The sequence below is a fragment of the Panicum virgatum genome, chromosome 7K (assembly GCF_016808335.1).
Source record: "Panicum virgatum strain AP13 chromosome 7K, P.virgatum_v5, whole genome shotgun sequence".
Lineage (NCBI taxonomy): Eukaryota > Viridiplantae > Streptophyta > Magnoliopsida > Poales > Poaceae > Panicum > Panicum virgatum.
Genome location: NC_053142.1, coordinates 21,601,455 through 21,621,763, shown reverse-complemented (window position 1 = coordinate 21,621,763; position 20,309 = coordinate 21,601,455). Strand labels below are relative to the sequence as shown.

At 42.5% G+C, this 20,309-nt stretch overlaps 1 protein-coding gene across 3 annotated transcripts; it reads left to right on the top strand.

Moving 5' to 3' along the window:
• Positions 1–10,471: 10,471 nt before the first annotated feature.
• On the top strand, positions 10,472–16,864 carry LOC120640521 (protein WHAT'S THIS FACTOR 1, chloroplastic). Of its 3 annotated transcripts, none has more exons than XM_039916389.1 (4): positions 10,472–12,160; positions 12,304–12,603; positions 15,039–15,122; positions 16,532–16,864. In XM_039916389.1, the coding sequence occupies exon 1, from the start codon at positions 10,537–10,539 to the stop codon at positions 12,022–12,024; it is 1,488 nt and encodes a 495-aa protein (XP_039772323.1). In that variant the 5' UTR covers positions 10,472–10,536; the 3' UTR covers positions 12,025–12,160; positions 12,304–12,603; positions 15,039–15,122; positions 16,532–16,864. The 3 variants fall into 3 exon arrangements, with proteins under 3 accessions (XP_039772323.1, XP_039772324.1, XP_039772322.1); XM_039916390.1 differs by lacking the exon at positions 16,532–16,864 and adding an exon at positions 15,262–15,467; XM_039916388.1 differs by lacking the exon at positions 16,532–16,864 and having other exon boundaries at positions 15,039–15,372.
• The last annotated feature ends 3,445 nt before the right edge of the window (positions 16,865–20,309 follow it).

The window sequence follows — 20,309 nt, the reverse complement described above, 5'->3', positions numbered from 1 at the left end:
TTGTAAGTTGCACCATACAATTCGATAGGTAGTTGGAAATACGTTTGTGCTGCAACGGATCAAAACAGACATCATATAAGATGTTGTAAACTCTCAAAACAAAATATATATATATAGTCTTAGTCTTTCGGTACAGAATGTAAAACTCATATACTAAATCGTTTAGGTATAGTACTAGCAGGTAGCAGCTTCACTTCAAATCTTGCAATGGAAGCCTTGTATATAAAGAGGCAGTCAAGCTTGTAGATACAGGAAAGCACGGGGAATTCTGGAAACACAGTACCACGATATGAATCATCTGCTTCCTGCCATTACAGCTTTCAGCAAATCAATGCCTCAATCGGATCCTGACGATATTACCATGTTCTAATTGACTGACAGAAACAAAATTAACTATAGAATCAAAATCATTTGCTGCTGTAACCATTGAAAGTTCCACGGAAGGCCACGGCTGTAAAGAATAAATCATGTGACCCATCCACCCACTCATGCTCTAGATGTATTATTTGCAAAATGAAGCTCGGTGCTCGATGGTTCTGTACTATGTTGTGCAGATTCCTTTTTATCCACGTGCCATCTTTACTCTGCTGAATTTATCCTCTTCAATGGATGCAAGAGGTAGAGTCTGAGGACCGGCTGCCTGTTACTACTACTTCCACTTCGCTGGTCGATTATCCAAATCTTCTCGTTTCTGAACTGTAATCGTATTTAGCGGGCGCGTTTCAAATACGCTTTCCGTAAAGTACTGTAACAGTTGAAACTGAAAACTCTAAGCTTTGTTTCCTGGAAATAAAGCGGGGAACTCCCTTTTGTCTAAAAAAAATTATCCTCTTCAATGGATGCAAGAGGTAGTCTCTTTTACATGACCATCACAACAACATCCACATACAAATACAACCACTCAAACAATATCACACTGTCACAGCACGTCCAACCCAAGCAAGGCTCACAACTAAACAGCATCACATGCAGGCACCTAACTTACGCTTACGCTTGGGAGGTATTTCAATGCATAGCTTGTTTGTCCAAAGAATGAACTGGTAGGCAGGAGGTAGCTGATTGTTTAGCTCAGTTTTCATTTTAGTTTATTAGATTAAAGTATAAAACACATGAACGCCATCCCAGACCTAACTTTCCTTTAGCATATTTCAGTTCTAGAAATAAACACTTCATCACAATCTAGTACCATCCCAAGATTTGGGATAAAATGAACTTCATCAAGATCCATGTCATATGCCTTTAATGTATTATCACAAAATCACAGCCAGTAACATAGATAAACCAATTGCGGTGTGGATAGATCGATGAGACTGTTACTTTCAAATTAGTACTGAATTAGGAACTCTTCATTTTTAGATTAAGTGGGAACTCTTCATATACTTCTAAAAGGATTTCTAGTTTTTCGAATCATGAGACTGTTTCCCATTCCTCTGCTTGAGGACACACTTTTTACAGGGTGGGTAAGGTAACATCACACCCAGGCACAAGAAGAGCAGGAACCATGGGTACTTGCAAATATGACTATGGACGTTGGCCATACATATCAAATTATCAATGTACGCTTTGAGAAAAAAAACATGTAAAATCGGAGAGAACTTGTACTCAGAAAGGATTATATTGAAAAAAGATGCAATAGAAATTGGTTATTTTTCTATTTTTTTAGAAGAAAGGACTCCCCCACTTTATTACTAGAACAAAGCATACAAAAGTACCACAGGTTAAAAGCAATTCAGCCTAAAGTCTCTTCTCACTCCAGCGAGGTAGATAGGTTCATCCCAAATAGATAACTAGGAACACGCTCTGTGACACCACCAATAGAATCATGCACATCCCCCTGTCCCCCAGGGCCCCACCCCCACCTCTGGAGGCCAATAGGTGTTGAAGCGACCGTGAAGCTCCCAAACTTGATGAAGTTGAGTTACTCCTCGTGGTCCTCGGTTCTGCTCCTCTTTTCTCCAGTTTGACGACGAGGCGCTCCAACTCTGTCACCTTGTCCGGCTTGATCAGCAACCGCCATCTTCTCATCGTCCTGCTGGCACACATGGATAGCACCACTCCCCCACTTCTCCATTTTTTATTAGCACACAAATATTAAGGTCCGGATTGATTCAAATGTTGTTTGGTCCAATTAAATACGAAACGTCTACTTAATTGGTGAAATATATGAAGAGTTGTAAGTTTTCTTGTTATTAACTTAAGACCTTCAATATTTATACCTTTATTGTACATATAAACTTTTTGCGTATTATATTTTTGAAACACGTGCCTTTGGTACGCATACATCTCAACTAGTACATTGTAACTTATTAAAAAGTTGATTTTTTACCATAACTGATGCAATTGTCAAATCCTATGGATTGCTAATTATATAAGGTTCAAGATGGAATATTTTATTGTGTACGAGAGATAGGAAAACCAATGAGCTATCTATCCAATGGCCGAATAAAATGGAAACTTGCGTCATTCTGTTAGGCATCATGAGAAAGGTCCTCGAAGGTGCTTACGAATATCTAGCACAAGTTGTTTCAATTTGTTGCTGCTTGGTCCGGTAGCAATGAAACTCTTTTCTTAATTCTTCAAGGCAATTCTTAGTGTACATATGAGCCTTTTCTATTAAATTGGCATTTCAAGAAATATAATTGTCTCCAATCCCAATGGTTTTTAAACTTTGGATGTTTATGCTCCATTTTTTAAGTAACAATATTTTGCCTTCCATACATGCACAGTTATTTTTAGGACAGTTATTTTTGAAAAATGAAAAATGATCGCATTGGGCTCTAATTCTAGTCAATTTCTGAAAAAAATCATTTTTGTCTCCCTGAACTTTGGGCCGAGTCCGCTTTTCCTCCCTGAACTTTGAAACCGGCCGACCAGCCTCTTCGAACTCCCGAAACCGGCCGCAGGACCTCCTTGAGCGGGTTTGAGGGTGGTTTTACTATTTTTCTTTTATGTTTATTTTAACTGAATATTTAAAAAATCATAGTAAATTATAAAAAATCATAAAATAGGAAATCCAATTTTGTTGGACTCCACATGAGTAGATATACGCAGTGCACATATTATATGGTATACTTTAGTACAAATTTTTTGCTATATCTTTATATATATTTTTTTTTGTAATTAATTTATAACTAAAGTTTTCGTCATCTAATTATTGTAAAATTTTTATGATGGGTTAATCATTATATTATTGAGATGTAGTAAAAATTTTATGATTATTCAATCATTTATGTCTGAGTTATAGATTTATCTAGGTTTAACTATAGATTCGTCTAGATTTTTCTAGTTTATATAGGTAAATCTATAGATTAGTCAAATATTATCCAATAATTATAAAATTTTTACTACAACTCAATTATATAATGATTAGTCCGCCATAAAAATTTCACCATAGTTGGATAACAAAAATTGTAGCTTTAAATTAATTATAGAAAAATATATATCTAAAAATATAGAAAAAAATTTGTACTAAAGTATACCATATAATATGTTCATTGCGTATATCTACTCATGTGGAGTCCAACAAAATTAGATTTTCTATTTCATGATTTTTTTGTGATTTACTTTGATTTTTTAAAGATTCAGTTAAAATAAATAGTAAAACCACCCTCAAACCCGCTCAAGGAGGTCCTGGGACCGGTTTCGGGAGTCCGATGAGGCTGTTCGTCTGGTTTCAAAGTTTAGGGAGGAAAAATGGACTCAGCCCAAAGTTCAGGAGCCAAAAATGATTTTTTTTTTCCGTCAATTTTTGCTTAGGCCCAACCACTACAAGTCAACGATTTTCGGCCCAATTCTTGAAGCGAGATGGGCCAAAAAAATAACTGTTCTTCTTTTCGCGTTTTTTTTTATTTTTGTATTTTTCAAAAAAAATTTACAAAAATATATTTTTGGTTTCAGGTTTTACAGTTCTGTACCCCTGCCGCCTGGCAGGGGGCCTACCGCCCGGCAGGGGGGCAGTAGGGACATATATGTAAATAAAAATAAATTTATTTTGCGCAAAGGTCCCTGGAGGGAGCCTGCCGCCCCCCTGCCGTGGGGCGGCAGGGGGCCTGCCGCCCGGCAGGGGGGCAGCAGGCTCCCTCCTCAAATATAAAACTCCGCTCCTTCTCTCTGTGCCCTCATTTTCTGCCCACGAGATCCAGAGAGGGGAGAGGGAGAGAGGAGGGGTGAGGGAGGTAAAAAACCGGCGAAGCCCTGCAGGATTTTGGATCCGAACCGCAGGTAACCAATATTTCTCAACTTTGTCATTTCAAATTTTTTTTTGTATGTTTAATTTTATTATTGTAAGCACTTAGGGTTCGGATTAGTGGTTATAATTGAAGGCATAGTATATTTGTAGATATTAGATTAATTAAAATGAAGTCTTTGCATGGCCAGATATGTCGAGCAAAGTGGCATTTCAAGTTCATTACGGTGACTTTTATAGAATTACTCATGATTCCTATGGAGTAAATCTATCAGCATTGGAAAGAAGACAGTGCAGTCTAGATAAACCCCTAGAGAGGAGTTTTGAGTCCATACGGAAATGTCTTCACAAGATGTTCAATGTGAATCCAAAGACTCATTTACTTACGGTTCATACCTTGACTTTCTGGGAAACTAATGGGGATTTCTGGGAGTTGACACATATAAGTAGTACGGAAGAATGGCAACATTACATGCACGCAGCTCTTGAAAGTGGGTGGCCTCTCGTAATGGTAATTCAGATTCACCAGAAGACCGTTGATTTAGGTGAAGGGTCAACACACACAATATCTGACTGCAATGAAGAGATGGAAGAGGATAAAGAATAAGAGAACATGCAAACTCCAGAACCAGAACCACAAGGTTTAGCAGATGAAGGCGAACGGATACCTGGAATTGTGGAGGACATGGAGAAAGAAGACTAGGATGCACAAATAATAGAGCAATGTGGGGACTCATCGGACGATGAGGACGATGAGCGCTCCCCAGTGTTAGGTGAATGGCGTAAAGAGGGTTTTGGTAATCCAGTGGTACAAGATATTAGATGTCCGGAGTTTGAATACAGAGTGAATGAGGTCATACAAGGGGCAAAGTATCGTACCATTGAGGATGTGAAGGATGCTGTGAAACTCTGGGCTGTATCTCTAAGGAAGGAATTCAGAGTACTGAAGTCTAGCAGCAAAGAATACGAGGTGAGGTGTGCAGATAGAGACTGTACATGGCGAGTGCATGCATACAAAGGAAAGCTCAAGACACACTGGGAATGTTCAATTGTTACACCACATACTTGTAGATTGACATGTGTTGTGGGACATTATCGTAATATCACATCAATTTTCGTGGCTAAGAAGATGTATGGGGTGATTCTTGACAAAATGGATTATGAGCCTGCATTGATAATTAGGGACATTGAACAGAATTTCCAGTATGTGATCAGCTATGCAAAGGCTTGGCGGGCTAAACAAAAAGTATTTGAGATGAGGTTTGACACTTATGAAGCATCATATGACAACCTACCTCGTATGCTTGAAGCTATTGTGCACAGAAATCCTAGAAGTACTTTTGATACATACAGTGTACCGAGCTTGTCAAGGGGGCCAAGCATTCTGCTACGAGCATTCTTCTGCATTGGAGCATGTGTGAGGGCATTCATTTACTGTCTTCCTGTTCTGTGTATTGACGGCACTTTCCTGACAGGGAAATATAAGGGAACAATATTGACGGCAATCGGAATTGATTGCAACAAGCAGATAGTTCCCATCGCCTTTGCCTTTGTTGAGAATGAGAACACAGAAAGCTGGTACTGGTTTCTTGAATGTCTGAAGATTCACGTTGTTGCTGGAAGGCCTAATGTTTTCCTTATCAGTGATAGGCATGCAGGTCTACTTGCAGCTATAAGGCAGCTCCAAGAAGGTAGTCAGTCTTCACCTCCAATATGGCCAGATATTGTCAATAGGTGGTGTGTGAGGCATATGGCTGCTAACTTTTATGAGCGGTTCAAGAATAAGGATCTGATGAATTTGTTCAAGCGATTGTGCACTCAGAATCAGCAGAGGAAGTTTGATGCTTTGTGGGGTATAATTGATGACATGAGCGCTGGATTGCTTAAGAGCCAGGCCTCATCATCCAGCAGGAGACGTTCTACAGATTCATTAGTTGGACATGCTAAGCCATTTTCACAGTGGATTGATGGTGCGCCTAAAGAGAAGTGGTCACTTCTGTATGACACAGATGGGAGACGTTATGGGATCGAGACGACCAACCATGCTGAATATTACAATATGGTAATGCGTCGTGTTCGTGGATTTCCTCTTGTTGGCATTGTTGAGTTCATCATGTATGGATGTATAAAGTATTTTCGGGAGCGATACGCATCAGCCGCTCCCTTACTTAATGATCCAGGAGTGCATTTTTGCAGAAGGGTCAATGAGTACATGGAGAAAAAAATTGAAAAAGGCTCGATTTCACTCAGTCATATCGATGGGCACAAAGGAGCAAAGATTTGAGGTATCATGCAGGGACAGGACCGGACAGGGTGTCCGCAGACAAAGGGTAATTCAAGAAGTTTTGATAACCATTGACGGGAGGTTATTTTGCCGATGTCAGAAGCCAAAGGTGCATCACTTACCATGCTCCCATGTCATCGCGGCTTGTTCTGTATTTGGGTTAGATGCTGCGTCCTATGTTTCTCAATATTTCACAAAAGAAGCCGCAGCACAGACTTGGTGTCATGAGATATACGGCATCGGCATTCTAGGCCCATTCACTCAAAAAAATCCCCATCCAATTCTCATCCCTGATGCAGCTACGAAGCGGGGCATAGGCCAACGGCAGACACGTCGGATCCGGAACGGAATGGACGAGTCCGAGGCTGGAAAGAAGAAAAAACGTTGCAACTTGTGTGGAGCGGACGGTCACACTTACAAGAAGTGCCCACAGCTTTCAGTACCCACTGCTGCTGCCGAGGCTGGACCTTCCGGGAATCCGATGGATGGATCGGCTCCACCTACAAGAAATCGCCGCATCTAGTTGTGCACGTAACAGCTTGCAATGTATTTGTGTGTACGAAACTAAGTATATTATGTATTTGTCTCGAATTTGGTTGTAACGAATGAAACCTTCAATGTAATATGTTATGTGGTTTAATGAAGGACAAGTTAGGTGCGGTAGGAGTTAGCGGCCGAGATTCTGCCGACGATGATGATGACTACACGCTCGAATAGCTCAAAATAGGAACCATAGTGTATCTAGCTGCGAGTACGAGATCACAGGTTGTCACTGCTCAGCACGGCGATCACGGATTTCCCAAATGTCACATTCTTTGCCCAAACATACGTGACAAAAGACGACAATCCAATAGCAGTGCCCTTCCACCATTTCAAAAAGATGTGACAACACGGCAACCACACCAGCTCACCTTCAAAGCAGTCTCTCTGGCGAGGACGACGGACCTGTCATTCTACAGCGAAGGTCTGTGGCGTGTAGTGGGGAAGGCGGCATCTAGGCGCGATCGACCGAGCGGCAGCAATGCAGTGCTGTGAGTCAGCATGCGCAGAGATGCATCGAGTAGTCATTTCGAGAATCGAATCTAGCATTTTCAGTGTTAGGTCATCTAGCATCTTCACTGTGTTGTCATGTAGGCTTTTTAGGTGCATTTACACTCCACACTCCGGGTATCAGACCATTGTGTGCCTATAAATACTCCGAAGTTTGTGAACTCCCAGCAGCACTCAAACACCAAAGCTCATTGTATACCCAATGTCTGGAGGTGGGTCTAGCGGAAAGAATTACTACGGTTTTGGGAAAGGAAAAGGGGGAAGAAAGGGAGACCCCATAATATGGGAGGGGCCTCTTGGACCTAATTCCTTTTCGGAACCAGTGTTTGAGTTTCTGCCACAGCAAAAGAGTGAATTTACCAATGAAACTCCTCTTCGACAATACGATAACCGTAGAGAACCGTGGCCAAAATGCATATATGGTGAGGACTGCTTAGTGCAGATGTGCACCGACGGGATGGATGGCGGTCGGCGTTTCTTTAAATGTCCACACGCATGGGTAATACTCGGTTGTTTCATTTCTTTTTCTTCAATGAGTCACCTTACATGAAATTTGTTTTGCAGTCTTCCGATGCTCTAGAAAATGTGGTTTTACTAAGTGGGTCGATCCTGCACCAATTGATTCTGTTCAGGAGTTCATCGAGTACCTCCAGATAAAGATCTTTAATCTGAAATGCAAGGTGAACCATTATGAGGAAGTGAGCGAGGGTAACAAAGACGACGAAGTTGATGATACCAGCAATGCTGCCGGCTCACAGGAGGAACCATGCACTATTCCTTACTGCAACTGCCCTTGTCACAAGAAGAAGGGTCCTGCGCCTCCGGCACCACCGCCTGCACCACCTGCAATGGATGCATACTGCGGAGAATGCTCAACGCAGTTTGCTACGTGGGGGTACGGCTACTAGGACTACCCTAGTGCTAGTGACATGTTGCATCGTTGTGTTTGTTCTGTTTTTTTTAAATTACCTAAGGCATGTTAGGTTAGTCCGGAATCTGTTTACCGTAGTTTGCAACGGGTTCTGCCATGCCACTGCATGTGTGATGTGTGTTTCATTATCGTTGTATTATGATGTTTGTATCTGATGTTTGTATCTCTGATGTTTATTTGTAAGGAGATAGCTGTGGACCGCTTATTTATACACTTCAATATTCGCCTCTTATCACTCTCGTATTTTCCATTACATACAATAGATGGTATGTTTATACTTCGATGCTCCATTACGACTAAGTACGATTCAAACTCGACATTATGTACATGTCCAGTGAATGCAAAGTTAGGTACGAGACATACATACAAGTATAATACAACATTAACAATACTAAATGCGAATACATCTTAAACCGATGAACATCATATGTTATAGATTATGATATGAAATCATCTAGGTCGTCATCCCAGTTGACAGATGGTGGTGCTGCAGGTGGTGTAGTATGGCTCGACGAACCTCTTGCCTTTCCCTTTCTCTCTTTTCTGGATTTACGTTCATGCACAGGGGGACGAACATCATGTGTTGAAGGCCATGGTTTGGGGGGCATGAAGTCATCCATGTCGTCATCCCAGTTAACACAAGTTTGTGCTGCAGGTGGTGCAACATGACTTGATGAACCTCTTGTCTTTCTCTTTGTCTCTTTTCTGATTCTAGGTTCATGTAAAGGGGGAGGAACATCATGTGTTGGAGGCCATGGTTTCGGGGGCATGAAGTCATCCATGTCGTCATCCCAGTTAACACAAGTTGGTGGTTGAGATGCTGCATCATGACTCGACGAACCTCCGGGCATCTGTTCTTGCGCAGGCCAAGTACTATCACCCGAAGATCTTATCCACCTCCTTCGTCTAGTTTGCGGCATAAGTCCACCACCAAAGATACATACCAATTTACGGAAATTTGGTATCGATTTGTTAATCAACTCCGTGTCCTCGGGGTAATCCTAGCATATAATTACACAATAATTTTACTATTTCGTAAATATGGATTACAAATAACGGACGTGATTAGACCTAAATAAGAGTTACTTTAATGTGCATCTCATACACTTCTGGCCGCATCCATATCTTACAATTAGTTTGTAAGAATCCAATAACATAAGGATGATTCGCTAGTTCACATACCCTCATGTATATCTTACGACGTTCTAGCAGGTGTTCCTTTAAATCTTGCATTGTAATACTTCGAAACAATGTCAAATCTTTAAACTCAACTAATTTGGACAACACCATCTCTATCGTACCATCCGCTAATGGATCCAACTTCTTACTGATTACAAGATGTGTCATGATGTCAAAAAATATACTAGATTTTTCTTCGGTCCATGAAAATCCAACAGAATTGGAGGCAGTCATTGCCTTATGCAGCAATAATAATAAGGTACTGTCATTCTAAGTTTACTATTCTATATTTCAATATCCAAAAACTAAATCTATTCTAATTCATAATTATTTTAGAAACAAGTCTATAATAGTTGAGAAATATTGGTTACATGTGATTCGGATCCAAAATCCTGCATGGTTTCGCTGGTTTTACCTCCCTCACCCCTCCTCTCTCTCCCCTCTCTGGATCTCGTGGGCAGAAAATGAGGGCGCAGAGGGAAGGGGCGGAATTTTAGATTTGAGTGGGGAGCCTGCCGCCCCCATGCCGGACGGCAGGCCCCCTGCCGCCAACTGGTGGGGCGGTAGGGGGCCTGCCGCCCGGCAGGGGGCGGCAGGCTCCCTTCAGGAACCTCTGCGCAAAATAAATTTATTTTTATTTATATATAGATTCCTATCACCTCCTTGCCGGGCGGTAGGCCCCCTGCCGCCCCCCTGCCGGGCGGTAGGGGTATAAAACTGTAAAACCTGAAACCAACAATATATTTCTGTAAATTTTTTTTTGAAAAATATAAAAATAAAAAAACGCCTTCTTTTCTCCCTGCTTTGTCCTTTTTTGGAAAAAGGAAAAACCAAAACCAAAACTTCTGGTGCTTCCCCCCTTATCCGGCCATCCCCTCCGGAACCTCCCCGCCGCATTTCGTCCCCATGGTGGCGCCCTCCTCCCTCTCGCCGTCGGTCCCCGCGCACCCGCTCGCCCCCGTCCACCACCCCCGCTTTCTCCGTCCCACGCATCCCGCCAGGAAGCCCATCTCCCGGTCCCTCGCCGTCCGCTGCGCCGCCACAGCCGAGGCGGGGCGCCCGGGCCCCCCGCCGCTCCCGCCGCCGAGGCTGGTCCGCTGCCCGGCTCTCGACCGCCAGGCGGCGCGCGCCAGCCGCCTCCGCTTCGCGCGCAAGCTCCTCACCCTCCTCCTCTCCAAGCCGCGCCATTTCCTCCCGCTCCGCGTGCTCGGCCGCTGCCGCCGCTTCCTCGGCCTCCCGCGCCGCGGCCGCCCGCTCATCCCCATGGTCCTCCGCTACCCGACCCTCTTCCGTCTCTTCCAGGCGCCCACCTCGCTCCCGCTCTCACCGTCCCTCTCCACCCTCGCCGTCGGGCTCACCCCCGCCGCCGAGGCGCTCGCCGCCGACCTCACCGCGCTCCGCGCCACAAGCGCCGGAGCGGACGTGCTCGCGGACAAGCTCCACCGGATCCTCCTCATGACCCCGCGCCGGAGCATTCCGGTGAACAGGCTCGCCCACATCGCCCCCGACCTCGGCCTCGCCATGGACTTCCGCGCCACGCTCTGTCCCCGCCACCCCGACCTCTTTGCCCTCGTGCACACCTCATATGGCCATGCGCTCCAGCTCGCAGACCCTCCGCCGCCACCTCCACTGCCGCTCCCGCATCTTCGCCGTGCTTCCACACCCGACCGCCTCATTGACCGGCCACGAAGATTTCCCCACCTCCCGCTCCGCCGGGGACTCAACCTCCGCCGCGCGCACCGGGACTACCTGTTGCGATTCCATAGCCTTCCTGAGATATCCCCGTTCGAGCCTCTTGATGAGGGCACCAGTCTTGAGACGTTGGAGCGGCGGGCCTGCGCTGTGGTGAGGGAGGTGCTGGCGATGACAGTGGAGAAGCGGACACTGGTGGACAACCTCACGCACTTCAGGAAAGACTTTGGGTTGCCAAACCGGCTGCGTGCTTTGCTGGTGCGACATCCGGAGATGTTCTACGTCAGTGTGAAGGGGGTGCGACACTCGGTGTTCCTTGTGGAGGCATTTGATGATGATGGGAGGCTTCTAGTGGAGGATGAGATGCTGGTTGGGAGGGATAGGCTGGAGGAGCTTGTACGGGAGGGAAAGCGGATGAGACGTGCTAGGAAGAAAGGCGTTCTCACGTTTGATAGTGACAGTGATGAGGATGAAGATGAAAAACAGGTGGAAGATGAGGGTTTGTTAGATGTGGATGATGAGTTTGGGGACTTGTTTGAGGATGGTATCATTGGGGACGATTGGGAGCAGGTGGGCAATGGCAGTGGAATTGAGGGGAATGAAGAACACGACACTGAATCAGATGCGATGGAGGAGTTTTGGATGAAAAAAGCTGTGGAAGAAGGGTTAGTTGACAGTAGAAATGAGCACGATGTTTGGTGAGGTATATCAAATCCTGAGGGTTTACTCAGGATGCTAATGAGGACCCAAATTTGCTCCTCATCATGTGTTAACTAGAAGAAGTAGCAACTAGCCTGGTACCATGGACCTCCTGTTCCCATGTTCTTTGCATCACTGGGTAAGAAAGTATGCACTGTTTATTGATTATGATTATGCATGCTCATTTTCAATTTGCACGATGAAAATGTCGCTAACTCAATAGTCACCATGATGAGGGTGGTTCTTTAGAGGTGGATGATGAGTTTTGGAGACTTGTTTCAGGATGGTGTCATTGGGGATAATTGGGAGGTGATGGAATTGAGGCAGACGATTAGTATGATGCTGAATTGGATGTGATGGATAAGTTTTGGGTCAAGAAAGCTATGGCTCAAGGACTGGTTGATTATGGCAATGAGCAGGATGTTTGGTGAGGTGTATCAGCTTGCGACACTGCTCAATATGTTAACATGGACTGAGAATTTGTGAAATATGCCTTCTCAGAAATGTAGATAAACCTGAAGAAGCATCAGTACATAACTTGGTACCTTGGACCTCTTTGTCCCATTTTCTGCCTGTTGCTAGGTAAGGATGTATACACTGTTAATTTGATTCCCACTATCATGCTCATTTTCATTTTTCATGTTAAACATATTGCTAGAATATATTGAAAATTATTGTTGCATTGCTTTGTTTGTAATATGGATGCTTGATCTGCTGCTGAGTGACTATAACAAAGTTGGTAAATTTGGGAGCTTTTAGATAATAGAACGTGAAGGGTAGTTTGTTGTTGTTAGTTGCTACTTGTGATGACTACCCATTAAATTGCATATCAAATATGAAGTTTTCACTTTTTCAGCTTATGTGTATGTTTTCTTGCTTAACTTGCACTGATCAAGAAATTGTGGTTATCATGTATCTTGAATTGCATGTAACACGTACCATTATGAGCATTTCCATTTTTTTTTTGTGAAATTACTTACCAAACTGTGAGCATCATATTAAAGTCTTCTTGTAATTCTACTATTTTCCATTTTATTTTACTTGTTAAGCATGTCAGTCATCCAAGTTACAATACTTCTTGATCATAAATGTTTAATTCCTAAAAGCTGTGCTAGTGAAGATCTACTGGATAATCCACTCTTGGTTTCTTTATAATTTAACTCTCAAGGGAGCATAGGAGCTCCTACCCTAGAACAGCAATCAACTGATGCAGCATAGCAAAGCTACAAAAACCATGGAACTAGACTGTCAGCAAGGGAAGTGGATGTCCTGGAATGTAAACAAAAGTAGAGCAGGCCACATTTTCCTAGGACCTCTTATCTTTACAAGAGAAGTGAATGTATCACGCGCACCAAGCATTTTGGATTGATTTGCAGGAGAATTCCTTTGGTAAAATGTAGAAATAAGAATTCTAGTGCTATTTCTAACTTCCATCAACTTCTGTTGTTTCAAACATAGGGAGCTCATTACCTCATGAAAATCCCTGTAATACTTTTCTAGTTAACATATCTTCAACTTGAATGCTGAAAGGGGTCCATCAAATACAGCGGGCATTTTAGATGTTCATGAGTACAGATGTTCAGTTCAACACTCATCAATTGGACTTTCAAAAACCTATTGGTTTCACTCTTTTATCTAAGCTTTTGTTGATAAGGAAATCATGTCATGTCTTTTCATATGGATTAGAGCTGACTACTCACACTCCATCTGGAGGCTCTGACTATTTTTAGGGTTCTTCTTTCTTGATTACGACTGTTGATGTTGCTAGCTTTTATAGCCAGCCTCCTAAAAATAGATGTTAAGCGATGTAGCAAGCCAAATCTATTTTGAAAAAAAAAATTATCTCCTAACAAGCTTATCGTTCTAGCAAAACAAATCTAAAACATACTAAGGATAAATGCTGCCATCTGGTTCATGCTACTGCTGTACTGCTGGTCCTGGGGCCAAGGCCCATGCCCATAACATCTTTATATAAATTCTAGGGAAAAGTCCGGTTTACACCTCGAACTATCACAAAGTCTGATTTTCAACATTTAACTATAAAACTGGATAACCGAGGCCATCCAACAGCCGAAACCGGACAAATTTGGCCTTTTGGGTGGTTTCAAAGGTGGTTTTTCATTTTGTGAAAATTAAAATTATTCAAGTTTAAACTAAATGATTCATAGTAATTCATTTTAAATAAAAAACGAAATAGGTGCCAATATTTTTCTTTACTTTTATGATTTAGAATGAATTAGTTTTGATTTTTTTTGGCCTACCCCAACTCGCTTGGGACAAAAGGCTTTGTTGTTGTTGTTGTTGTAGTAGTAGTTTTGATTTTTTTTAGTTTAACTAGAGTTTTTATTTTTTTTAAAAAAATACCAAACCACCTTTGAAACCACCTAAAGGGGCAAACTTATTCCGTCTCGATAGTTGGATGTCCCTTCTTATCCGGTTTTGTAGTTGAAGGTTCGAAATCGAACTTTTGCGATATTTCGAGGATCTAAGCTGGACTTTTCCCTAAATTCTATATAAAAAGTTGCATGCCAGCTTTTTAAATTATTGAAATTTGCCTCCTTAAGATCCTTGTGCTGTTGAAATATTTTGCAGATTTTATTGCTTCCTTCTCCTTCCACCTTTATCCTTCTTAAAGCCATGCCCTTGTTCTTACTAAGAAGTTCTATAAATAAACAATTGCGCCCAACACTATCGCTAGAGTTGATGTATTGCGTAGACTATAGAAGGATTAAATACCTTCAATGTCAGCAAGAGTATGTGGCTCGTACGTGTGTGCTACATCCTTTGCAGGATGATAGCAAACTAAATGCTCCACTTGCTGTTATGTAGAACAATAACATTTTCCTCCAGTTTTTGTTGTTTCACTGTACGGTTGCAGGTTGCAATGTATTTCTTTGATTAAATTACTTTTTCTATTGAACATTTAGGTAAGAATTTATGGATGATGTGTTCATGAAGGTTTCTCATTTTTAACATGGCCAAAATTGCTAATGAGGATATTCGTTATTGCCATGCAGGTGCTGTATGTTGCATGTACCGTTATCTCGGAAGCTCAGATGCTAACTTCGGCCTGTATACATTGGTGCTTTGTGAATATGAAGGTATAGAAACCGACAGTTTTAGATTCGTAATGTTGGGTTAATTTTTTTATAGGCTTGAATTACATCTCTGTTAGATTGGATCTTGTGTAATCCAGATATTAGTGAGAGGCCTTATGTTTTATTGTTATTTGTAGTGCAGGAACCAACCCGATTCAGATAAATGCATGACTTTTTATCTTCTTTTTCTTCCGTTTTGAGATTGCATGAGTTTTGTCAAAGAATTCAGACTTTAAGCATGTCATGTTCTGTAGATATTATGCTATGCGAGCTGCCTTGTTTTCGCCTTGCTTCCCACTTCCATTTGTAAACAAAAGCTATTTGTAGAAGTGAAATTAGAACAATAAATGGGACTGTCCTGTGGATATGCTTTAGGTCGGTCCCAACTCCCAATGGGAGTTTCATTCTCATTAAATAGGGTACCATGCTAATATTTTTGATGATGTAGCAAGGTATAGTGAAGAGAGAGAAAGGGGTTTCATCTAAATGAAACCATGTATGCAGCAGTATAGCTTGTCTCTTGCATGTCTTGCGTATGAAATAGCAAACGATGCATTGTATTGACAACCATCAACTAAATGTCTCGTTGCTTATATATGGCATTCTTGCAAATATAAAAAATTAAACCTCCCACTTGGAATGGCCTTAGGAAAGTATAGCCAGCTAGCCAAATGGATGGATTTGTCATCACATAAAAAGGATGGAATTGCCTAATATGAAATACATTTCGTTGAGTGTTGAGTTGAATGCTGTGTAAATGTTCTTGAATTCTGAAGTAGATGTCTATTCTAAGGGCATGTTTGTTTGAGCTGCAGATTTTAAGCTTTTCTGAAAAGTTGTTGCTGCCTTTTTGGTTCGGAAAATCTAACACTAGATTCTAGAAGATGTGTTTAGCTTTCTGAGCTCAAAAAGCTACGAAAAGCTCATAAAACCGAGCTTTCTATATGAACTCAGCTTTTGAGCTTCCAGCTTTCAAGAAGCTGCACAAGAAGTTCGCTGTTTGTTTGAGCTTCTGGCTTTTCACGCTGAGAAGCTACCGGAAAGCTCAAACAAACATGCCCTAAACTTCCCACTGAGTGTGCTCTGTAATTGTATTTCATTTTCTGCTCCTGAATGAGAAAATACAGGTCATGTTTGTTTGAGTTTCTAAGTATTTTGGGCCATTGACTTTTGGAATCTCCAAAAGGCAATGTCCTCAAAAGCCAGAAGCACCCTGTCATATGCTTTTCAGCTTCTAGCTAGCGGTCCATAAGTGCCCGGAAGCTCAAATAAACAGGGTCAAAATTTTGTGATCTGTGGATGAAATGTAATTCTGTAAAGATTCTCTTTGCTGCCTAATTGGTTGATTAAGTAGAAATTCATTGGCCTGCCATACTAACCAAGCTCCTTTGCTAATGAAAACATACATACAGATGCAAATGCTATTTTTGGTCTATATATGTTAGCAATCAGTGAGGATAGCATGGACAGGGTTCAGATGTGAGTTTTGGAGTATGGGAACTAACATCTGCACCATTTCCTTTCATAGGTTGGTTTATAGCAGATCTTGAATTTTTTATGATATCTGTATGGTGTTTTACGGTTATTAGCGTCCTCCAAACGGATGCTTGGATGAAGGATTTTGTTCTCGCGGTAACCCATTTAAGACAACGCATGGGTTTATGTCTTCGTAGAAACATGGACCCTGGTAACATGTCAAGAAATTCTGAAGATCCTTTTTGGCACGGCATTATTTCTGCAAACAACAACTTTTGTTGGATGTCGTATTTTCTGCAATCCTTTTGTGCAAAAAGAAAAGGACAGTGAAGTTTTCAGTTGACCGCAACTTGCCTGTGAGCGGCGAGCGCAACAGGACTCGTGAAACACGAGCACCTCCGTGGCCGAGATGAGCACAACCACATCGGTCCACACCCAGTGTCCCTCGACGGGGCAAACGCGGCCGCGGGCTCGCTGTCGAGATGAGCACATTGCGAAAATGCTGAAACAGCACCGGTCGCTCCTACGGGTTCCGGATCGGCCCGTTATCGGGGAGCCAGCGCCCAATGTAGAGTGGACTGGGGACGGGTTTTCATTTTTATATTAAAAAAAACAAAATTTCAAAAATATATGTCGAATAGAGAAATTTTCAAAAATGGGTGTCTGTCGCCCATCCAGTGGGCGACAGGACCTAAATATAAAAAAAATTTACATTTAGGTCCTGGCGTCCAGGGCGCATTAAACAGTGAACTTGTAAACTCGATATAAAATCGTAGAAAAATCGGAAAAATACAAACTCAACTTTTCTAGATTCTATGAAATAATATCTACAACTTTTGTTAAAAAAGTTTTTCATTTGATCAATGTATCTAAATCAAGAAAAATGGTTCTTGTACTTAGAAAAATCTAAAATAATTCATTTGGTTTAGTTGTGCTTATCTAAAATTTACCAATTTTTTATAGCTCTTAGGAAATAAAATAATGGTACTGTAAAATTTATGGCTTAGAATACTCAGTATAGCAGTATGGATAAATAACCCATTTAAACTAGACATATTGTAAGATCTAATTTAAAAACTTATTCTATAAATATTTTCTGGGCCTACCAATTTTGTACAAGACTATGCTCACCATATGCAACACTCTGGCCAAAGATGACATGCATCCAAAGGATGGATCTTGAGATTTAAATAAAAGTGCATTAAACTGGTATTTAAAATAGAGTAAGATACATTGATCAAATGAAAAACTTTATATCACAAAAGTTGTAGATCTTGTTTCATAGAATCCAGAACAGTTGAGTTTGTATTTTTTTGATTTTTCTACGATTTTATATCGATTTTACAAGTTCACTGTTTAATGCGCCCTGGGCGACATGACTTAAATGTAAATTTTTTTTACATTTAGGTCCTGTCACCCACTTGATGGGCGACAGGGTGCCTGTCGCCCATTAGGGGGGCGACAGGGTGTTAGGGGGGCGACAGGCACCCATTTTTGAAAATTTCCCTATTCGATATATATTTTTGAAATTTTGTTTTTTTAATATAAAAATGGAAAAAACGCCTGGGACAAGCATTCAGTGGCAAATGCAGCTCTGCACACATCGTGTTCTCCGGGTCGGGCCAGATTATATATTAAATTTTTTTCACGACCGTGTCTGAGCATGTATTTTATTAAGAAAAAAATAGTTTATAGATATTTCTTGCAATAGGCCAAACAGAAGTTGACCTACCCAAGTACACAGAGGACTAAAAATATAGAAAAAATCGAAAAAAGCCAGGAAAATAAACGGCCTGCAAACTAGCTAACAAAGACTACAGAGGGGCTCCACACAACCCACCAAGCCAAACCAAGCCACAAAAAGTATATGAACCTACACATAGAGCACCATCACCAAATCACCGACCGAGACCCTGTAACAACATGAGGGTGGCCAAGCATCCACCAGAACATCCACCACGACGGCAAAGCATCCGTCGAGGACGACCAACAAGCAGCAACCATGACGGCAAAGCATCCGTCGGCGGCAAAGCATCCGTCGGAGTCGGAGTAACAAGGGCGGCAAAAGCATCTGCCAGACGAGTGAAGCAGAGGCGGCAAAGCATCCACCAGCACAACGACGGCAAAGCATCCGTCGTAGCAGTCGAAGCACCAGCGAACATGGTGATGATGTGTCAATAGAACACAGGTAGGCAAAACAAATGAAGACGATCACCCACAGCAGGCCGCAAAGAAATTAGACTACCAGCAAAAAGAGCATGAAGGAATCCCAAGACGATGCCCTCAACAGGGAAATGACGCACCAGACGCCATCATCGCCAATCCGAAGCATCGGACATGGTTTTTACCAGGGATCCAACCCCAAGCCAAAGGTCGCCGAGAGCTGAACATGAAGCACCACAGCCGTGCCTAGGAACACGCCGAACCTCCAGCCGGCAGCCACTGCCCCTAGAGACTACCTGGCCAGGGGGGACGCGGATCCGGGCCAAAGACGATCGGGATCTGGAGCGCGGAAACCGGGATGACGACGAGCAGCCCCACCCCCGACCGCCACCTCCACCATCGACGAGAGGGCTCCCCCAGCAAGGGGAGCGCAGATCCGGGGCCGGGGTGGGCGGATCCGGCGAGCAGCAGCCGGAAACCGGCGAACTAGGAGCCGGCGACCTAGAGTTGGGAGGGGGTGAGTGGCGTGGGAGCGAGCAAGAGGGAGAGGGAGAGCGCGACGCGGGGGCTGACTTCAGCACCGCCACGGGCCGCCGCCGCTGCCGACCGGCCGCGACGGCGGCCGCCGGAGCTAGGGAGGAGGGGGGTTGGGGCGGCGCGCGGTGTCGCCCCCCGAGCCGCCGCCAGGGAGGGAGGCGCGGGGTCCGTGGCTCCCGTTTTTTTCCTTTTCTTATATATTAATTAGCATAGTACAGTATTAAAAAGCGTGTTGTATTGCACACAATATGTAGTGTCACTATTTTTTATTATAATTAAAAGAGTAATAATTCTTATCTCACCACCACAAGGATCGCTAAAAACAGTGCTCAACTTGAAAGACATGAACTTTTAAAGGCCAAAAGTTTTTTGTGCTCTTGCTCCTACACTAAAGTGCAACAGTCTATCCTTATTTTTAAAACTTTGTAATTTTGCTCTTTATTTTTTAACCTTGGTCCTTGGACATTTTCCCTATTTTAATTGTTGACTAGAAGCAAAATCACATTTACTTGTGAATAGTAAAAGATAAAATCACAAAATTAAAGGAAGAAGAGCAAAAAAATCCACTTAAAAGTAGGAGCAAAAATACAAATACCACACAATAATAAGAGCTTAAAACGTGAAAAATTTGAGCTTTTCCCTGCCTTTTAAAAAACTGCGGACTGTTTCCTTCATCTGTTATTATTTTTTTTGTCTCTCACGGTGGATCCCACAGTGATGGTAGGCCTATGGCTAAAAGATCAAATCGAAAGGCCTATGGCTAAAAGATCAAATCGAAACTTGAAAAGCAGACGGTATGCAAGGAGAGTTTTCGTTCACTCCGAAAAAAAAATTCAAAAACATAGTCCACACGATGACCAAAAAAAGGCAAATAATAACATAGTAAGACCCCATGTGTAACATACACGCGTGAATAAAAAAACAAATAGGACAAATAAAGGAATCGTGAATCTTAACACGGGGAACACGGGCAAGATGAGATGGGCTGTGTTTAGTTTCAAAATTTCTTTCTCC